The sequence below is a fragment of the Balaenoptera ricei genome, chromosome 13 (assembly GCF_028023285.1).
Source record: "Balaenoptera ricei isolate mBalRic1 chromosome 13, mBalRic1.hap2, whole genome shotgun sequence".
NCBI classification, from domain to species: domain Eukaryota; kingdom Metazoa; phylum Chordata; class Mammalia; order Artiodactyla; family Balaenopteridae; genus Balaenoptera; species Balaenoptera ricei.
In genome coordinates, this window is record NC_082651.1 from 1,206,649 (window position 1) to 1,227,702 (window position 21,054).

At 43.5% G+C, this 21,054-nt stretch overlaps 1 protein-coding gene across 6 annotated transcripts in view; it reads right to left on the reverse strand.

Annotated features, from left to right (window-relative positions):
- The window catches only part of CCDC138 (coiled-coil domain containing 138), a 60,345-nt gene that overhangs the window by 13,298 nt on the left and 25,993 nt on the right, over window positions 1-21,054 (reverse strand). For all 6 annotated transcript variants that reach the window (XM_059942435.1, XM_059942438.1, XM_059942437.1 and 3 more), the window contains 2 exons: window positions 15,454-15,570; window positions 5,821-6,013 (listed from right to left, as the gene is read on the reverse strand). In XM_059942435.1, the coding sequence (XP_059798418.1) occupies window positions 5,821-6,013; window positions 15,454-15,570 (310 nt within the window). The remainder of the gene's footprint in view (window positions 1-5,820; window positions 6,014-15,453; window positions 15,571-21,054) is intronic.

A 21,054-nucleotide genomic window follows, 5' to 3' on the forward strand; every position in this document is an offset into this window, starting at 1 on the left:
AGCCCGCGTGCCACAACTACTGAAGCCTGTGCGCCTAGAGCCCGTGCTCCGCAACAAGAGAAGCCACCGCAATGAGAAGCCCGCGCACCACAACGAAAAGTGGTCCCCGCTCACCGCAGCTAGAGAAAGCCCGCGTGCAGCAACGAAGACCCAACACAGCCAAAAATAAATAAATAAATAAATTTATTTATTTAAAAAAAGAATGAGAAGCTGGGAATAACCTGTGTGAAATTAAAACACATGTGAAAGAATTTTTAGAACTTAAGATCTGTGCCTCTGCGTCAATTTATAACACCCTTCATCTTTACTTCTAGTAGCATCTAGCCCAAGGCACACTAGGTGCACTTAACTTCTGAGCTTCACAGAGCACTGCAAAGCGACCGTGTATCTAGGTCGGCAAAGCCGCAGCTGCTCTCCGGAGCTGCCTTGCTGAGGCAGGAGAGCGCAGACGGCCCCTCCCGGGGACAAGCACCTCTATCGGTGCCGCCCCGCTGCATCTGACACTAAGTCCTCTGCCTTCTCATTTGGCATTGCCTCAGATTAAACAGGCCGACGGCTGCACGATACAGCAGATTTGCAAACTTAAAAAGTAGTAGTCCTTTATTAATTTGGAGGGAGTAGAAAGATGGTATTTGGTTATTTTTTTAAAGTGGTCTAATCTTTCGGGGGAAATTAAAAGTTACCTCCTTACTTTAATTTCCCTAATAGTGAAGATTTCCTAAAACCCAATTTAACCTCTAAGAGTATTCTAAAAAAGTTTAGTTACCACCTGTGCCAAACCTGGTTTCTTTCTATACACATGCCGTACTATGGAGTGTCTAAGAAACGTCCCGACGTTCAACGAGACCACCTTTTAGTCCTGATCAGAGGCCACCGGTGGGCGACGGCCGGCTCGAGAGGATCGCATCGAGTCTCGGCAGTGACTCCGCCTCTGCGGCCGGGCCCACCTGGGACTGGGACCGCAGAGGCGGCAGAGACGGCCTGGGGCTCCCTCGCTCCAGCCAGGCAGCCCCTGGTGCGGTGTAGACAGGCGCAGGCAAGGGGCCACGTGGGGCAGGAGCCCAGCCCAGCCCAGCCCCGCCCAGCCTCCCAGCGGAGCTGAGCCCAAAGAACCAAGGGTTTACATGGTCCATATGAGCAGCGACAGAAACCCAACGGCATGCAACAGATCGATTCTGTCTCAGGTGAAACCAACCCTGAGCGGTTTAATAACAGCAGACAGTAATGACGGCCACGGCGAGAGTGGCTAGCGTACTGCTTAGGGGCCTGCTGGACGCCAGGCTCTGCTAAACCTTCTCATCAATCTTGAGAACACAACGTCGCGGTGGAAACACAGAAAAGGGAGGGGCCGATGCTGCACACCACGGACGGGGCCGAGCCTGCGGCTGCAGAGCTGGGCTCTCACCTGCCGGTCACGCTGCCGCCTCCCCAGGCCAAGCCTTCCTGCCCCAGGGCACGGCAGTCAATGCGGCACCCCTCTAAGCCGGAGGCGTGAGGGCATAATCACAAGCACACAAACCCGCGCAGGTCGAGGGCCGAGGTGGGTAGGGCAGGACCACAGAACAAGCCCTGACGCACACGTTAAGTCAGACAGGAGAGGCTGTCCCCAAGACAGGTAATCCCAGCAGGTAAGATTCTTACCACTTCTTCTAATCCTCGTATCCTTACACGGATCAAGTGAGTGTGCATGCACGGAGAGTTGTATTAAAATGTTTCACGCTGATTCCCACACCTATGCATTATCACTGTTGATGACGCAGGACATTTCTCTGTCCTCGAGAAAGATCTGGCTCCCTTACAGTTTGTTCTTCTGTAAAAATGACAACCCCACGTCCCCCCTCAGATTCCCGTGGGGAGTAACCCTGAAACCACCGTGTGTGGCTAGAAAAAGACCGGCAACAGCGCGAGAACCCACCCACTTTCTCCACCATCCCAGACAGCACACCAGCAACCTGGGACTTCCTTCCCTTTTGAACTGTTTCCTTACAATAAGTCTTATTAAAGGTGATGATACATCTTGGTGGCTCCTGAAACCAGAATGCACTTCAAAAGTGATCATGAATTACAGTGCAATCAAAGCTGTACATGTCCCCTCCGGTGGCACATCCCCCGATCACTTAGCTTTGTGTGACGGGTCGGAGAGCCACACAGCAGTGACGGAGGGCGCAGGCTTAGCCTCCACGTGTCACCTGCAGGACGCAGGTGAGAGAACGCTGACCCCTCGCCACCCTGCTGGAAGGCTCAGAGCAGCCAGTACGCAGCGCTTAGCCCAGGACAGCAGGCGCTGTGGAGGCATTTGCTATTATTACCTCTTTGATGGTCTCGGGTAGTCACACTGGAGGGTCACGAGGTGGGCTTTAGAAATGGACGGAGCTGAGCTGAACCACGCTGTCAAACACTGCTGTGTGGCCCTGGCACAAAGGTCTAGGCTCTGTGACCTAATAACCACTCAAATGGGGATAACCATATTCAGACAACATACAAAGGGCTTGACATGACAGTGTCAAATCCACACCAAGGATCACTACCTCCGTCGATTCTCAGGAACAATCTACCTGCGCTGTCCAGTCAATGGAACAGGAAATCACCTTACAGACCCACATATGTTTGGGTTATTAAGCATTTAATATTATGTGTATTATCCATCACATCTATGCTCCACTGTTTCTACTAAATTTACCGATCTTGTAACAGACACTTCTACTTTATAAGTAGGAAATGTCCTCTCACCAAGTCTACTGTTTAATTTAAGAGCTTTTCTTACGTTTACTTCTTTACTTCTCCCGGAACTTGCTGCAGTGCGCGGCAAGACAGCGTGCCTCAATCCCCTTTCCCCACACTTGCACCACCGCCCCTAACGACGCTTCCTACATGCCCTCCTGCTCTCCTGGCTCTTCCTCGGCTTTCTGGCTGAGACCCAACAGTCCCCTTCTAGCCCTCAGGACCTCTCTGGGGCACCTGACAAATGAAGGCTAACAGGGAACCAGGGGACCAGCTCCACAGGGACTGGCTTATTATTCTATGTTCTTAAAAAACTGACTTGGGGGCTTCCCTGGTGGCGCAGCGGTTGAGAATCTGCCTGCCAATGCAGGGGACACGGGTTCGAGCCCTGGTCTGGGAAGATTCCCACATGCCGCGGAGCAACGAGGCCCGTGAGCCACAACTACTGAGCCTGTGCGTCTGGAGCTTGTGCTCCGCAACAAGAGAGGCCACGATAGCGAGAGGCCCGCGCACCGCGATGAAGAGTGGCCCCCACTTGGCCGCAACTAGAGAAAGCCCTCGCACAGAAACGAAGACCCAACACAGCCAAAAATAAATATAAATAAAAATTAAAAAAAAAAAGAATGGCAGCAAAACAAATTATTAATATAGATTCCAGATTTAAAAAAAAAAAAAAAAAAAACTGACTTGGACCAGGAAGCAATCAAATTCATTAATTCAGTAAGTCCACATGAAGTGCCAGTTGTGTGTCAATTCTGGACTCTTTTCCTATTATCATGTTTTATATCAATATTACTCATTTTTTATTACACATCACAATTGTTTTAAAATCTGCTAAGGCAAGCCTCTGCCCCAGTGCTGCTATTTCACTTGTTTCCTTTAAATTATCACGCTCACTGCAAATATTTTTTCAAATAAACTTTTCTACTACTCTCTCAACTTACACAAACCATATTGGAATTTTAATTGGTATCATTAGATGCAGCCACCTGGGGTGTCTTATAGATCTTAATACTCTTGGTCTTCCCGGGTAAGAAGAATAAAAGTCCTTTACTTCTGCCCTTTAACTTTGGCGATAATCTTTATCAACCTGTTCATTCACCCATTATTTACCAAATCTTTACTTATGTCCTGTTATATTTCACAACAGATGAGGTTTTACAGACACCATGTTAGATTAATATCCACATTTTTTACATTATTTTGTTTTGCTTACATGAACAAGATCTCTTTTTTTCACACATTACAGCTGCTTGTTACTGACGGTCGCGGTAGTTACGCTCTGGTCACTATTAGTAGTCAAAATCAACAGATTTTTGTGAATTTCCTCTGGAGCCCATTTTCTGAAACCCAGCTTAGGCCTTAGTCCACTCGGGCTGCTGCAACAAAATGCCAGAGACTGGACGGCTGGGAAAGGACAGAAGAGTCCTGCTCGCGGCTCTGGGGGTCTGAAGTCGAGGTGCTGGCCGGTTTGGTGTCTGGCGAGGGCCCTCCTCCCACTTCACGGTCTTCTTGCTGTGTCCTCGCGTGGTGGAGGCCCGAGGGAGCTCTGTGGGGTCCTGTTCATCAGGGCACCACCCTCACGACCTGAGCGCCTCCCAAAGGCCCATCTCCTGACACCACCTCCCTGGGGATTAGGGTCTCCTCATGTGAACGTTGAGGGCGAGACACATTCAGACCACAGCACACTGATCTCTCAGCCAGTTTCTCTGTCTGACTTACACAGAGTACCCATGAGTTACCAGTTTTCTCTATTCCTTTCCAATGTTCATCCCCGTTTGTTTAAGGTCACCGCAGGTGGTCAGCACGTCCAATACTGTGCTGCACAGAAGGGGGACAGGAGGCACCGAGTCCCTTCCTGCTTATTTCTCCTTTCCATTCGTTTCATCAGTAATGAGTATCACCTTGTATCAAATGACACTATCATGTATGTTGACACGTGGTGAACTCTGGCTTGGGCTAATACCCCTTCTCACAAGCAACCTTTCAGACAGTCACCACCCGATCTGTTAGAACTCTGGGAACCAGAACCGTAAGGAAGAAGATAACTAACACAGACGCACAGTTTGGTTCTTCCCTTAAATTCCTTACAATCAGGAGAATACACTTCAGAGAAAGTAGTCACTGTGCACTTAAAAAAACAACCACCCAGACTGAGTTATATAATTTAACAGGGACGATAGAAAGGTGGTCTATTTATTGTTTGACTACATTGGTATCACTCACCTTAACACAAGTTCTCATATTTAATAATCCAAAAAAGATAACTACTTAGAGCTGTATTTCAAAACTGTACTAAAAACGGCCAACTTTGATGGAAACGTTTTTTTTTTTTTGGCCGTGCAGCATGCAGGACCTTAGTTCCCCGACCGGGGATCGAACCCGCGCCCCCTTGCAGTGGAAGCACGGGGCCTTAACCACTGGACCACCAGGGAAGTCCCTGAAGGAAACATTTTTAATGCATTCATTTCCTCGTTCCCTCGTATACATCAAGCACCAGGCTGTGTGCAGGGTGTGCGGTGGGCAACAAGGCGGTAAACTTACACACGAGTGTGGGGGCTGAGAAACTTTTTCTGTGAAAGGCCACATAATAACTTTATAGGCTCTGGAGGGCAGGCTGTCTCTGTTGCCAACTACTCAGCTCTGTTGTTATACGGCAAAAACAGAGACAACAGGAAACAAATGAATATAACTGTGTTCAAATAAAACTTTATTGACAAAACAGGTGGTGGGCCACATTTGTCCCATGGGCTCTAGTCTGCCAAGCGCTGCTCTAGTGGGAATCAGTAAACTATTAATAGCAATCTCAATACCATGTGGGAAACGCAAGGGCGGTGGCAGCAAAGGTTGCTATGGGCATGTGATCTAAGAGCATCAACAAGGGCCTCTGGGAGGGGCAACAAAGCCAACCCACCACTCATTTTTCTCAAATTCAGCAATTAAAGTAGTTTTTAACAATGGGTCATCGGTATAAAACAACTTAAAAGCTCATTCTGAAAATGTAAAATATATTTAACTATGTAAGAACTGCTCCACTACAGAGGAGTCTCTTCTGGTTATTGACAAGAAATTATACCACAAGCACATCTGAAAGCTTACCTTGTGTGACTGTTTTGAGAACAATTAAAGTTGATAAAAATCTCAGTGGTAAACTGGAGCTCTTAAAGAAAGCAGCTGTCTTTGGTTTACTCTCCACAGAATGCTCGAAAGAATTATCCTGAAGGCCCTTAGTCACTACTCCTTTGAATATGTCTTCACCCAATCTCCTCAATGTTGACGTCATAGTCGAATGCTGTTAAAAATATGTACTATCTTAGTACACTTACTCATGTTCAGAAAATATGTATTTTAAATACTACAATCCAATATATGAACTAAAAATAAGCCAATCTTTTGCTAACTAAAAAGAGATTAAATGGAGATGAAAATATGCAAAACTGGAAAGCAGTAATTTTATAATCAACTTTAAAAAATTATTTATACTACATATTTCTCTAAAAGAAATGGGTACAACTAAGAAATTAGAAACAGTAATTTCCAAAGAATTAAATTAGGAGAAGCACTATGACAAGATTCCATTTCAAAACATTTTAGAGCAGATCGTGAGAGATCTCTGGCACAGAGCAGCCAAAGGCACAGGGGGAGGCCCGTGGGGTCTGTGCTGCCCACTTTCACCACTGCTGGTGAAGAGCCCAGCATCCCACAGTGCCGGCTCACACGCGATCATCTAGCGCCTCACTGCTTTACAGCCCAGTCAGACTGTAAATGTCACCATGATTGCGACACATTTTATCAATTTCAGAAGAATAAAATGCTGGGTTAGAACCATGGACAATTCTCAGGGCGAATCAACTCAAACAAGAAAATGAGCAAAACAGAAATGATGGCATATTAACTACCTCTAAAACAACACAGGCTCTGACGGTTTTCCACAAATACGGTAAGAAGCCAACACAGGAAAAGCATTCAAACTGCTGCAGATGGGAGTACTGAAGCCACACTGAGAAATAACTTAAAATTCCCTTTGTTATAAATCCATTCTCCAAACCCATATCACTGACTTTTGTAACAGCTTCCCCCATCCTCTGGGGATTTCTGACCCATCTGTTCCCAAATCAGCACTGATCTTGCAATGTGGATAAAAAGTCTCAGCCCTAGAATTTCTGCACATAAAATCAGAGACAGATATACTGAGATTTTATGAGTGTCAGAGGTCAAATGATTTGGTGGTGAGTTGCACAAGCAGTGACATCTAATTCACATATATTATCAGTAAGCTTTTGATATCATTAGGAAGAGATAATACATTTGTGCCTGAAAGCCTCAGTGTAAAAAGGTAATAGAAGAAAATATTTCAAAATCCTACTCAGAATAATGCATTAGAAAGACAGGATTAAGGGAATTTTGCTTATGTTTAAAAATAAGCTTTTTGTTTTCTTAAACGTGTGTTGATACTACTTCCCTCTAAGTGGAAACAGAAGAGAAACCAAAGTCTTTGCTGAAGAACAACGTGAGGTCTCATGCATCTGTGCTCAGTGTGGCCCAGGACCCGCCTCCGGGGGTCGCTCGTCCCAGGACTTCAACCATATTTTGTAGGACAGGTTGCCTTCTCTACTATAAGGCAAAAAACATGTCAAAAACAACTTTGACCCCCCCAGGTTAACAAATTTTTTAAAATAGAAAATAAGATTTCTGGCCACAAGACTGAGTAGGTATTACCTCCCCCTAGTCTTCCTGCTCTGAGGACAACTAAACCCCCTGGACACTGTACAGAAAACAACCACCAGATGACTAGAAGGCGGACAGAAGAAAGCAGGCTGGCTGGGGCCCCAAACACCCAATACGGCTTCAGACTTCCCAGATCTGGAGCCGAAAAAGCGGCCACCAAAGGACAGAGTATGCCCACCCTAACGCCAAGCGCTGATCTCTGGCCACAGGGGGGGAAAGGGAAGACCTGCGAGACAAAAAATGTGCAGACAAAACTGCGCTCCAGCCAAACACCACAGAACAGCCTGTGGCCCAGCCCCCCAAAGCCAGCAAGGTCGTCAGGAAGGTGGGGACTCCCACCCCCGCCAGGCGGAAAGGCAGCGTCAGCGGAGGCCACGCGGGAGCAGTGAGGCGCCCCCAGCCCCGCCCCAGGTAGGGAGGGGCCCAGACCCCCCCCCCCACAGCCTCCCATGGCCACACAGGCTGACGGGGAACCGGGGCTTTGACTGAGGAGGCCCCTCGTCTGCAGAGCAGTGCCAGCCAGGCAAGACAAAATGTTTACTAACATCGGAGTCTCATGACACAAGGCTGGAATGTCCAGTTTCCAACAGAGAATCACTAATCACACCAGGAGGACCTCAAACTGAATGAAAAAGGAAAACCAATGCTTGCCAACACCAACATGACAAACACGCTAGAGGAGCTGTGACGAAATGAGAAATTACAGACATTTTTGAAACAAATGAAGAAAAAAACAGAAAATCTCATCAAAGAAAAAGAAAGTCGTACCAAAGAAAACGTAAAGAAGAACCAAATAGAAATTTCATAACTGAAAACACACCAACCAAAACAAAACACTCAATGAACAGCCTGAACAGCAGAACAGAGAGAACAGAGGGAAGAATCAGTTAAGTGGAAAATACAGTAACAGAAATTACCCAATCTGAACAGAAAGAAGAAAAAAAAACTGAGGGAAAAAAACAGAGACTCAAGAAACTGAGGGACTGTCACAAAAGCTGTGATAGCGACGACAGTCAGAACCCTGAAAGCAGGAGCAAGCCAAGCGGGGCCAAAGGAACAGCTGAAGGACGGCGGCTGGAAACCCGGCAGATTCAGCAGAAAACCAGCTACAGAGGCTGAGGGAGCCGAGCAAGCCCCAAAGAGGACAGACCCAGAGACCAATGAGACACAGCACAGCCAAACTCATGAAAACTGAAGAAAGAGAACAAAACTGAAAGCGGAGTCAGAGAAATGAACATATATGGGAAAGCAATTCAAATGGCAGCAGACTTCTTAACAGAAACCACAGAAACTGACTAAAAGGAATTGGCACATTTTTCAAACGCTGCAAGAAAAGAATTGTCATCCCCAAATCTGATATCCAGTGCAAATATGGTTTAGAAATAAATGATGGGAAAATCAGAGCATTCTAAGATGAAGGAAAAGCTTCTGCACAGCAAAGGAAACCGTAAACAAGATGAAAAGACAACCCTCAGAATGGGAGAAAATATTTGCAAACGAAGCAACCGACAAGAGATTAACCTCCAAAATATACAAACAGCTCAGCAACTCAATAGCAAAAAAACAAACAACCCAATCAAGAAATGGACAGAAGATCTAAATAGACATTTCACCAAGGAAGACAGACAGATGGCCAAAAGGAACATGAAAAGATGCTCAACATCACTAATTATTGGAGAAATGCAAATCAAAACTACAATGAAGTATCATGTCACACCGGTCAGAATGGCCATCATCAAAAAATCTACAAACAATAAATGCTGGAGAGGGTGTGGAGAAAAAGGAACCCTCTTACACTGTTGGTGGGAATGTAAATTGGTACAGTCACTATGGAGAACAGTATGGAGGTTCCTTAAAAAACTAAAAATAGATTTACCATATGATCCAGCAATCCCACTCCTGGGCATATGTCCCGAGAAAACCACAATTCAAAAAGACACATGCGCCCCAGTGTTCACTGCAGCACTATTTACAATAGCCAAGACATGGAAACAACCTAAATGTCCACTGACAGAAGAATGGATAAAGAAGATGTGGTATATATATATATATATATATATATATATATATATATATATATACACACACACACACACACAGTGGAATACTGCTCAGCCATAAAAAGGGATGAAATAATGCCATTTGTAGCAACATGGGTGGACCTGGAGAGTATCACACTAAGTTAAGTCAGACAAAGAAAAACAAATATATGATATCGCTTATATGTGGAATCTAAAAAAAAAAAAAAAAAGATACAAATGAACTTATTTACAAAACAGAAACAGACTCACTGACTTAGAAATCAAACTTATGGTTACCAAAGGGGAAAGGTTGGGGCAATAAATTGGGAGTTTGGGATTAGCATATACCTACTACTACATATAAAATAAATAAACAATAAGGACCTACTGTATAGTATAGGGAACTCTGCTCAATATTCTGTAATAACCTAAATGGGAAAAGAATTTTAAAAGGAATAGATACATGTATACCTAGAACTGAATCACTATGCTGTAGACGTGAAAATAACACAACACTGTTAATCAACTATACTCCAACATAAAATAAAAATTAAATTAAAAAAAATAAAAAAGAAAAGCAAGACAGCTTGTCACCAGACTGCCTAAGGGAAGTTCTCCAAACAGGAGAGACGGAAGAAGGAGGCTCGGAACATCGGCAAGGAAGAGCACGGTGGGCTCAAACACGGGTGAGCAGACAGACTTCCCTGCTCATCTTGAGGTCGTGTGTGACAGCTGAAGCAAAAACAGTAACACTGTCCAGTGTTAGATTTGTCCTCAAGAAAACCTACTTTACCAGAGCCTAACCTACTGGAGTTTTATCGGAGTCTAATCAGACTAGGGGAAGGGAAATGACACCCAACTCCAGTGAACTCTATGCTCCTGCCCCACCTCAGGGGCAGAAGACCCGAGAGGCACCTGTGAAGTTCACAGGCCAGGGACACGCGTGCCCTGGAAGACTGAGACTTGATCACACAGCCACAGAGCACTCCCCTCCACACACCTGCCACCACAGCACTAAAGGCCTGTTTGCAGCAGCTCCAGTGCACAGTACGGCAGGTCCAGGTAGCAAGAAAGAATGACAAGGCACACCAAAAGGCAAAACACAGTTTGAAAAGCCAGAGCAAGCAACAGAATCAGACCCAAATACGGTAGGAATGTTGGAATAATCAGACTGGGAATTTAAAACAACTATGATTAACATGCCAAGAGCTCTAATGGAGAAAGGAGACAACATAAAAGAATAGATGGATAAAATAGGCAGAGAGATGAAATTCTGAGAAAGAACCAAAAGGAACACTAGAGATGAAAACCACTGAGAATGGAGAACAGCTTTGCTGGGCTCATTAGTGGAATCTACGCGGCTCCAGAAACAACCTCTGAGCTTGACGATACCTTCTGCAGAAACTTCAGAAACTAAAAAGCAAAGAGAGGGACTTCCCTGGTGGCGCAGTGGTTAAGAATCCGCCTGCCAATGCAGGGGACACAGGTTCGAGCCCTGGTCCGGGAAGATCCCACATGCCATGGAGCAACTAAGCCCGTGCGCCACAACTACCAAGCCTGCGCTCTAGAGCCCGCGAGCCACAACTACTGAGCCCGTGTGCCACAACTACAGAAGCCCACGCGCCCAGAGCCTGTGCTCCGCAACGAGAGAAGCCACGGCAATGAGAAGCACTCACACCGCAACGAAGAGTAGACACCGCTCGCCGCAATTAGAGAAAGCCCGCACGCAGCAACGAAGACCCAACGCAGCCACCCCTGCCAAAAAAAAAAAAAGCAAAGAGAAAAAAAAAAAGACTGAAAAAATGGAACAGAATATACAAAAATTATGGGACAACTACAAAAGGTGTGACATACGGGTAATGGGAATACCAGAAGGGAAAGAGAAAAAGAAACAGAAGAAATACTTGAAGCAATAATGACTGAGAACCTCCCTCAAATTAACGTCAGAAACAAAAACACAGAACCAGGAAGCTCAGAGAACACCAAGTAGGATAAGTACCAAAAGAAAAAAGAAAACAAAACACTACACCAAAGTGTATCATAAACTACAGAAAATAAAAGCTAGGGACTTCCCTGGTGGTGCAGTGGTTAAGACTCTGCACTTCCACCGCAGGGGGCACAGGTTCAATCCCTGGTGGGGGAAGTAAGATCCCACATGTTGCGCAGCTGGAAAAAAAGAAAGAAAAGAAAAGCTAATGAAAAGAATCCTAATAGAAGCCAGAGGAAAAAACAGCTCACCTATAGCAGAGCAAAGATAAGAATTACATCCAGGTTCTCTTCAAAAACCACATAAGTACAAAGAGAGCAGAAGGAAATATTTAAAGTGTTGAGGGAAAAAACCTGCCAACTCAGAATTCTATATACCGCAAAATCATCCACCAGAAATGAAGTGGAAATAAAGATTTTCTCAGATCAACAAAAACTGAAGGAATTTGTTACCAGTAGACCTGTCTTGCAAGAAATACCAACAAAAATTCTTTAGAGAGAAGGAAATTATATATCTTGGGAAACCTGGATGTACACAAAGTAAGAGCATTAGGGAAGGAAGAAGTGCAAGTAAAATAAAAACACTTATTTTTCTTATTCTTAATTGGTCTAACAGATAACAGTTTGTTGAAAATAATAGCAATGTATTCGATTATGTATGCATGTGTGTTTATATGTGCATGTGCGTATAACATATATACACACGTGTGTGTGCTTATGTATAGGAGTAATGAATGACAGCAATGATACAAAGGAATAAAACACAGAAGGAAAGAATTAGGAATATTTTGTTCTAATAAGGTACTCAACCACTAAAAAAAGTAAAAAAAAGTAGTACAATTGACATGCTAAGAAAGGATGGAAAGTAGACTATCGTATGTCCAGTTAAAGCCACAAAAGAAAGGAAAAGAGTAGAAGAACAAAACAAAGAACAATGTCAACAAATAGAAAACTGGCAACTAAGGTAAATATTAACCAAACAGTATCAATAATCACTCTAAATAACAACAGTCAAAACACACCAATTACAAGAGACTGTAATAGAAGATCCCTATACACTGTCTACAAGAAACCCACTTTAAATCTAAAGACACATACAAATTAAAAGTATTCAATAAATGGATAAAGAAAGATATACCATGCTGACAGTAATCACAAGAAAGCTGGAACAGCTTTGAAATCTTAATTTCAGACAAAACAGGCTTCAGAGCAGGGAACGTTACCAGGGAAAGGAGGGGCATCACATAGTGATGAACGGGTCAATTCACTTTGGGTACGGTGATCACTTTTTAGATACACCACCAAAGGGCACGATCTGTGAAAAATAATTGATAAGCTGGATTTCATTAAAATTAAAAACTCTTGCTCTGTGAAAGGCACTGTCAAGAGAATGTGAAGACAAGCCACAGAGAAACACCTAGGCTAGGAGGTACACCCTAGGAGAAAATACCTGCAAAAGACACATCTGATACAAGACTGTTATCCAAATATACAAAGAATTCTAAAAACTCAGCAAGAAGAGAACACACAACCCAATTAAAAAGTGCACAAAGGACCTGGACACCTCACCAAAGAAGACATACAGACGTCAGGCAAACAGAAGACGCTCCACATCGTACGTCATCAGGGAGATGCAAATTAAAACCACCGCGAGATACCGCTACACACTATTAGAAGGGCCCAAACCCAGAACACAAACAACACTGAATGCTGGAGCGATGTGGAGCAACAGGAACCCTCATCACTGCCGGTGGGAACGCAGAATAGCACAGCCACTTTGGAAGACAGTTTGTAGTTTCTTAAAAAAAAAAAAAAAAAAAAAAAAAAAAGCACATTCTTACCATACTATCCAATAATCATGCTCCTTGATATTTACCCAAAGGAGGTGAAAACTTATATCCACACAAAAACCTGCACGTGGATGTGATAGCAACTTTATTCATAATTGCCAAAACTTGGAAGCAACCAACATATCTGTCAGTAGGTGATGGATAGATAAACTGTGGTCTATCCAGGCGATGGAATATTATTCAGGGCTAAAAAGAAAAGGGTTATCAAACCATGAAAAGACAGGGAGGAACCTTAAATACATATGACTGAAAGAAGGTGTTACCAGCTTCTTTACCATAGGTGAAAGAAGCCAATGTGAAAAAGGTACATACTGTATGATTCCAGCTCTATGACATTCTGGAAAAGGCAAAACTCTGCAGACAGTAAATGGACCGGTAGTTTCCAGGAGTCAGGGGTTGCGGGGAGGGCAAGAATAGGCACAACACAGAAGATTTTTAGGGCAAACGATTTTTTGTATCAAATTATTCTGTGTGATACCACAATGACGGTTACATGCCCTGATACACCTGTCAAAACCCACAGAACGTACAACACCGAGAGTGACCCTGATGTGAAGCTCACACTGTGGGTGACGAGGACGTGCACGTGCAGGTCCATCGACTGTGACAAAGGTCCCATCTGGTGGGACGCTGGTAGTGGGGAGGCTGTGCACGTGTGGGGCAGGGGTTTACGGGAACTCTCTGTGCTCCATTTCGCTGTGAACCTACATTCACTCTAAAAAATAAAGTCTATATATTAAAAAAGCAACATAAGAAACCTTCACGGTGATGAAACTGTTCCGTTACCTTGACTATAGATAGCCATGTCGGTATCATGGTTGTGGTACTGCAACTAGTTTTGGAGTATGTAACCTTTGGGGGAATGGAATCAAGTGATCGCTCTATTATTTCTTATGACTGCAAGTGAATCTACAACTATCTCAAAATAAAAAGCTTAATTTTAAAAAAAGTACTTGCAATTTGACAACTGTCACAACTAAAATGTTAAAAGCCCATCAGTAACCGTCGAGCAAACGAATGGCAGAGTGGCAAGAACGGAGAGTGGCTGCGTTTCACTGGGAAGTGGGCGCAGGCCGGCAGTGCACACAGAGTGGTGCTGAGAGGAGGCCGGAAGGCAGGAACAGAGCACAAAGTATCTGAAGAAAGACGAGCAGGCTCTTCTGGAGGGAAGGCAAAACAAAGTTTCGCTCAGTTCTGTGAGTCTAGCCTTCTGCGGCTGAAAGCAAGCATTCGGCCGACCTTTCTCAGAAACCATCACACGAACAGCAAAGTCAGCAGTGACGTTAACAGACCAGATGATTTATACAACTTTGGTGAGACGCACGGTTAAGGTCAACTGTGTGTATGTGCGTGCCCGTGTGCGCACACACACATGCACACGTACTCGCTCGCGTGCGCCGTGAAGGCAAAATATTTAGGATATCCTCAGGAAAGACATTTTCCCTAAACCTCAACCACCCCACTACTTACCCACCAGCCCTGCACTTAGCAGTTTAGCGGTGCGCTTCCTGAGCTCCACAGGACCAAGAGTAAGCTGCCCAAGCGCTAATCTGTTTTTCTCCATGTTTAACCAAATGAAAGCTGTAACAGCATTTATCAATACTAACTGGGGAAGAAACATTTTACAAACCTACTACAACTCATAGCACAACTGGTTATATACACACATCATACTTGGATTAAATAACCCTTACATAAGCTGGTAACACCTACCCTTCATTTTATAAGATGCTGGAATAATTTTCCCTCTTTGATTAGGTTATCCTAATAATCACTGTTCCATTTAGCTAGTGTGTGTTTACTGGCATAAACACAAAAAACCAATTTCTGTTACCTTCAGAACAATATGAAAAACTATGAAATAAATAATGAGGCGGGGGGGGGGCAGTTGGCTTCAACAATAACCTAACACAGTGAAACTCCTTATTACACAATTCTGAAACTCAAAAACAATGTTACACCCTGAATCCGATCTACAGCATTGAGAAATAGGATAGTAAAAGCTGAAAGAAGAGAAAGTGGTGAACAAAACAAGGGAGGCAAGGAAAAGTCCCGAAACAGAACAGGACACGTGGGGAAAGCTGTGAAAGAGTAAGATCAAGAGCAACAGGGTTTTACTTGCAGATAGACTCCCATTCACCAATTACCTGTGTTCCAGCATCGAGCTGCCTTAGAGACCAATATATAAACTTTACAAAAGGCTCGTGAAGCTTGGCATTCACAAAAGGCATCCACTGTAGCTGCTCTGTCATCACAGGCAAAAGCTAGAGATAAAATGATGGAAAATACAAACACACACTATTTTTAGATGTCTGAAATCAATTATCACAATTTTCCAAAAATTATCTTTTTCCAAAAGAAAAAAAAGAGTTCTCTAACAAAAAATCTTCACTTTAAAACCATATGTAATACAATAAGGAAATATGTATTTGAAACATTACATACGTATTCCCTTGACCCAGCAATGGCACATCTAGGATTTTAAGATTAACCTATAAAAACACACGCTGAATCTTAAATGGTTAAATAAACTTATGGTGCATATACAACCATTAAAAATGATAATGGCATCTATATTTATTGCCATGGCATATCCTGAGGTTATAAAAGCAGGTTACAAAAAGTGTAATAAGATTCCACCTATATAAAATATGTCTGTATGAATTTATATTGAAAAAGAGATAAAAAAAGATGTTTTTAAAAAATATTAACAGTGAGATTTCAGTAACTGGAGTGATATTTACTTTCCTCTTTATATGTCTGTTTTTCATAAATATCTTAACTAATGTCAACTTATAAAAATAATGCAAATTTTTTAAAAAGGTATTTATGAACGCTGCTTCAACAGTATGTCATTTTGCTGAAAGATTAAGACCACAGTGATACATTCTAAACCTTTGATGAAATAATCCCACTTCTGTTATACTAGCCTAAGAAAATCACCTAAAATAAACCCCTGCAAAAGCACATGCACAGGGCTTCCCTGGTGGCGCAGTGGTTGAGAATCTGCCTGCCAATGCAGGGGACGCGGGTTCGAGCCCTGGTCTGGGAAGATCCCACATGCCGCGGAGCAACTCGGCCCGTGAGCCACAATTATTGAGCCTGCGCGTCTGGAGCCTGTGCTCGGCAACGAGAGGCCGCGATAGTGAGAGGCCCGCCCACCGCAATGAAGAGTGGCCCCCGCTTGCCACAACTAGAGAAAGCCCTCGCACAGAAACGAAGACCCAACACAGCCATACGTACATACATACATACATAAATAAAAAGAATGTAAGCAGACAAGAATATCATTAAAAAAAAAAAAAAGCACATGCACAAAGACATTTATTATTACATTGTTTCTAAAACATGGAAGTAACTTAATTGCCTAGCAAAGGCTAGGTCAAGTAGATAGCTAGTTACTCAGTAGACTAAAGATTATGAACAGAAAAATATTAATGATAAAAATTAAGTAAAAATAATAAAAGCTAGGATATAAAACCATATGTAATTGGACCCCAGATGCGATAAATAAGGTATAAAGATAAACCTCTGAGTCTGAAAGGACATATATGATCTATGCCCTCCTCTGGAAACAGCCCCCCTGTCTTCTGTGTCACTAACTTCTCCTGCAACACCCAGCTCTCCTCTGCTTCTCGGGCCACTACCATTCTCTCCTGCTGGCTGGTCCTCACTCACCTGACCATTAAATACCGGAGTTTCTCGACTCAGCGCTAGCCAGTCCGGACTCACAACTCCCACATCCACACGCTCAGCTTGGGCCTCTCCGCAGAGCCCCAGCCCCCGGAGCCACACCTACACCCACACCCACACACGCACACGCGCTCTGGTGTCTGCAACTCAACTCGTCTAAAACTAACTTACCAACAGTGGAGGCTCAAACCCAGATCTCGTGTAGTATTTCCTACTCGCAGTGAACGCGACCAACGTTCATCCCGGTGCAAAGTCAGGAGCCTGGGCGCCAACCCTGAGAGCCCATCTTTTATACGGGATCCATCACCAAGTCTCGTCAATCTTCCCCCCTAAACATTCTCTAGACGGCCCATTTCCAGCTCACGGCCACACTGTCCTTTCCCTGAACCACCTGCGTTTCCTAACTGTCCTCCAGACCTGCTCTTGCATCTCTTTGACCCTCCTGCCGCATCACAGCAGACACGACCCTTTCAAAGCATAAATCTGACGCTATTTTCTCCTGAAAGCTCTTCATTAATTTCCTCCTAGTCTTAGTTATTTTCTAGAATGAAATTTCAAGCAAAACAAAACTTACAGACACCCGAAATTGGGTACTTTTGTGGATGAACAGAATTTGATAACCACCTACTCTGTTAAGGTCATAATCACAGGAACATGTTGCATTCTTAATCCCCCCACCCTTAAATTACAGTATTTAAAACTGGTAAGGAAGGAAAGTGTTTCATTGCAGAGAGAAATCTTTCAGCTGGGACCACACACAGGCATACAAGATAAGGTACACAGAACTACGTATAAAGTGCTTCTGTCACAAACAAGGTACATAACACAAGGAAAGCACGCATGAAAATTACAAGTGTGAGATATTCAGTAAGTTCACTAGGTTACCAGCATGAAGCTGGGGAGGGGAGGCGAGGGGAGTGGGGAGGAAGCGGAGTGTCCCAGGCCTAAGGGCCTAGGGAACGCCAAGACCAAGAGCACCTCGTGTCGGCCTGGTGTCTTTCCTGTCTTTCACGGTGGTGGTGGTGAATTTTCTGGTAATCGTTTTAGTGAGATATAATTCACACACCATACGAGTCACCCATGTAAAGTGTACAATTCAGTGATTTTTAGTACATTCAGCGAGTTGTGAAACCATCGTGAGAATCCGTTTGAGAACATTCCCATCACCCTCCCCCCCAAGACCCTAACCATTAGCAGGCACCTCAGCATCCAGTCCTCACAACCACTCGGCTACTTGCTCTACACTGATTTACACGGTTCCAGGATTTTCCTATAAATGGGATCACACAACATGTGGTCTTTTGTGACTTGCTTCTTTCACTTACAGTATTTTCAGAATTCACTCACGTTGTAGTATGCAAGGATACATCATCCCCTTTTACCACCAAATAATATTCCACAGTCTACATACACCATTTTATTGAGCCATCTGTCAGCTGATGGGCATCTGGGTTGTCTCCACGTGTTGGCTATCGTGCGTCATGTTGCCATGAACATTCACATATGAATCTATGTGCGCACACGCCTGCATTTCTCTTGAGTACACACCTCAGAGTGGAACTGCTGACTCGTATGGTAAATCCACGTTTAATCTTCTCAGGAACTGCCAGGCCATTTTCCAAAGTTCCTACTACACCTTTTTACGTTTTCACCAGCAGCGCATGAGAGTTCCGATTTCTTCACATCTTGGTCAATGCTTAAGATTATCTGGCTTTTTGATTTTAGCCATCCCAGTGGGTGTGAAGTGACAAAACAAAGTGACTCTGATTTGCATTCCCCAAATTACTAACGTTGCTGAGCATCGTTTGACGTGCTTATCGACCATTTGGGTGAGTGTTAGAGAACCGTCTATTCAGATGCACTGAGCATTTTCAATTAGGCTGTCTTTAATTACTAAGTTGTAAGGTCTTTTTGTTTAAATACTCGAGATGGAAGTCCCTTATCAGATCTGATTTGAAAAATATTTTTTCCATTCATTGGGTTGCCTTTCACTCTCATGATAGTATACTTTGAAGCATAAAAGTTTAAAAAAATGTTTTGACTCAAACTTCACTTTTTAATTAGTTAGAATTTTCTCTATAGTGAAGGTCTGTCTTCTGTTTTGGTCTCAATATCTGCTTTTATCAAGGCACTGCCAGGTGAGCAAAGGATGGAAAGTAGGCATTTTGAGACATGCCAGAGCACTCTATTCTCCCTAACAAAGGAAAGTGTTTAACCAAGCAGGATACAAGCCAAAAAACCCTACACCTAGGAATATCACATTCAAATTTCAGAAAATCAAAGAGAAAGAAAAATCTTGGGAAAATACCGGACCATACAGAGGTGCAAGAATAAGCATTACACTGGACGACTCCTCAGAAACCACACGAGGAAGAGGAGAAGGGAGTGAGACATTCGAAGTGATGAGAGAAAAACCACCAACACAGAATTCTGTATTCAGTAAAGTCATCCTTCAAAAGGAGAAATAAAGACTTTTTCACCAAACAATAATTCAGGGAACTTCTCACCATTAAACCCACCATTCAAGAATGTTGAGAAGTTTCCTGGTGGCCTACGGGTTAGGATTCCAGGCTCCCACTGCTGTGGTCCGGGTTCAACCCCTGGTTGGGGAACTAAGATCCTGCAAGCTGTACAGCGCCACCAAAAAAAAATATACACACACACACAAAATCAAAAAAAAAAGAATGTTGAAACATATTCTTCAGAGCAAAGTAAAACGATACAGGTCAGAAACTGGGATCTACATAAAGAGCATTAGAGGAGAAATAAATGAAAGTAAAATAAAATCTTTTATTTTTCTTAGTCTTAATTGATCTAACAGACAACAGTTTGTTCAAAATAATAAGGGCAATGAGGTGTTCAGTGATTATATACCTTATGGCTCAGTGACGTGAATGACAACAAAGTGCAGGAACTGGGAATACAGCTGACCCTTGACCTGTGCAGGTCCACTTAACACATGGACTTTTATCAATGAATATATAGTTGGCCCTCTGTATTCGTGGGTTTCACATCCATGGGTTCAAGTTTCCATCTGTGGTTGGTTGAATCCAAGGATTCGAAACTGGAAGATACACAGGGCCATTTTATAGAAGGAGCCTGAGCACCTGCAGATTCTGGCATACCCGGGCTCCCAGACCCAACTCCCCCGATACGGGTGTTACAAGGTGTTACAAGATGTCTGCACTACCCTTGAAGTTACAGTCAAGGGTTATTTGATAGTGGACTTGGATTAGTTGTAAACACAACTATCACAAACTCAAGAGCAATTGCTAAAAAAAGGAAAAAAAAGAAGTATAATTGACGTGCTAAAAGGGGAGAAAAAAATGGTGAACAAAATTAAAACCAGAAAAGGCAGAAAGAGTGGAAAACAAAGAGAAACAAGTAACAAGGACAATGAATAGAAAACAGTAACACATAGGGTACATACTAATCCAACTGTATCAATAATCACTTTAATGTCAATGTCCTAAATATACCAGTTAAAAGACAGGGACTGCCAGAATGAATACTAAAATGATAATACTTCTCCTTCTATTCTTTCTAGTTCTATTTCTTCTATATTCATTTCTTTTTTTTTTAAATTTTTTTTTTTAATTTTATTTATTTATTTATTTATGGCTGCGTTGGGTCTTCGTTTCTGTGCGAGGGCCTTCTCCAGTTGCGGCGAGCGGGGGCCACTCTTCATCGCGGTGCGCGGGCCTCTCACTATCACGGCCTCTCTTGTTGCGGAGCACAGGCTCCAGACGCGCAGGCTCAGTAATCGTGGCTCACGGGCCTAGTCGCTCTGTGGCATGTGGGATCTTCCCAGACCAGGGCTCGAACCCGCGTCCCCCGCATAGGCAGGCAGATTCTCAACCACTGCGCCACCAGGGAAGCCCTATATTCATTTCTTTATCCTGTATTTCTACGTCTCCTATTCCTGGTTTGTTGAGTGTTTTTATCATGAGAAGGTGCTGAATCTTGTCAAATGCTGAACATGTGGTTTTTGTTCTTCATTCTGTTAATGTGGTGAATTACAATGATTTTTTCCATATGTTGAAACATCCTTGCAT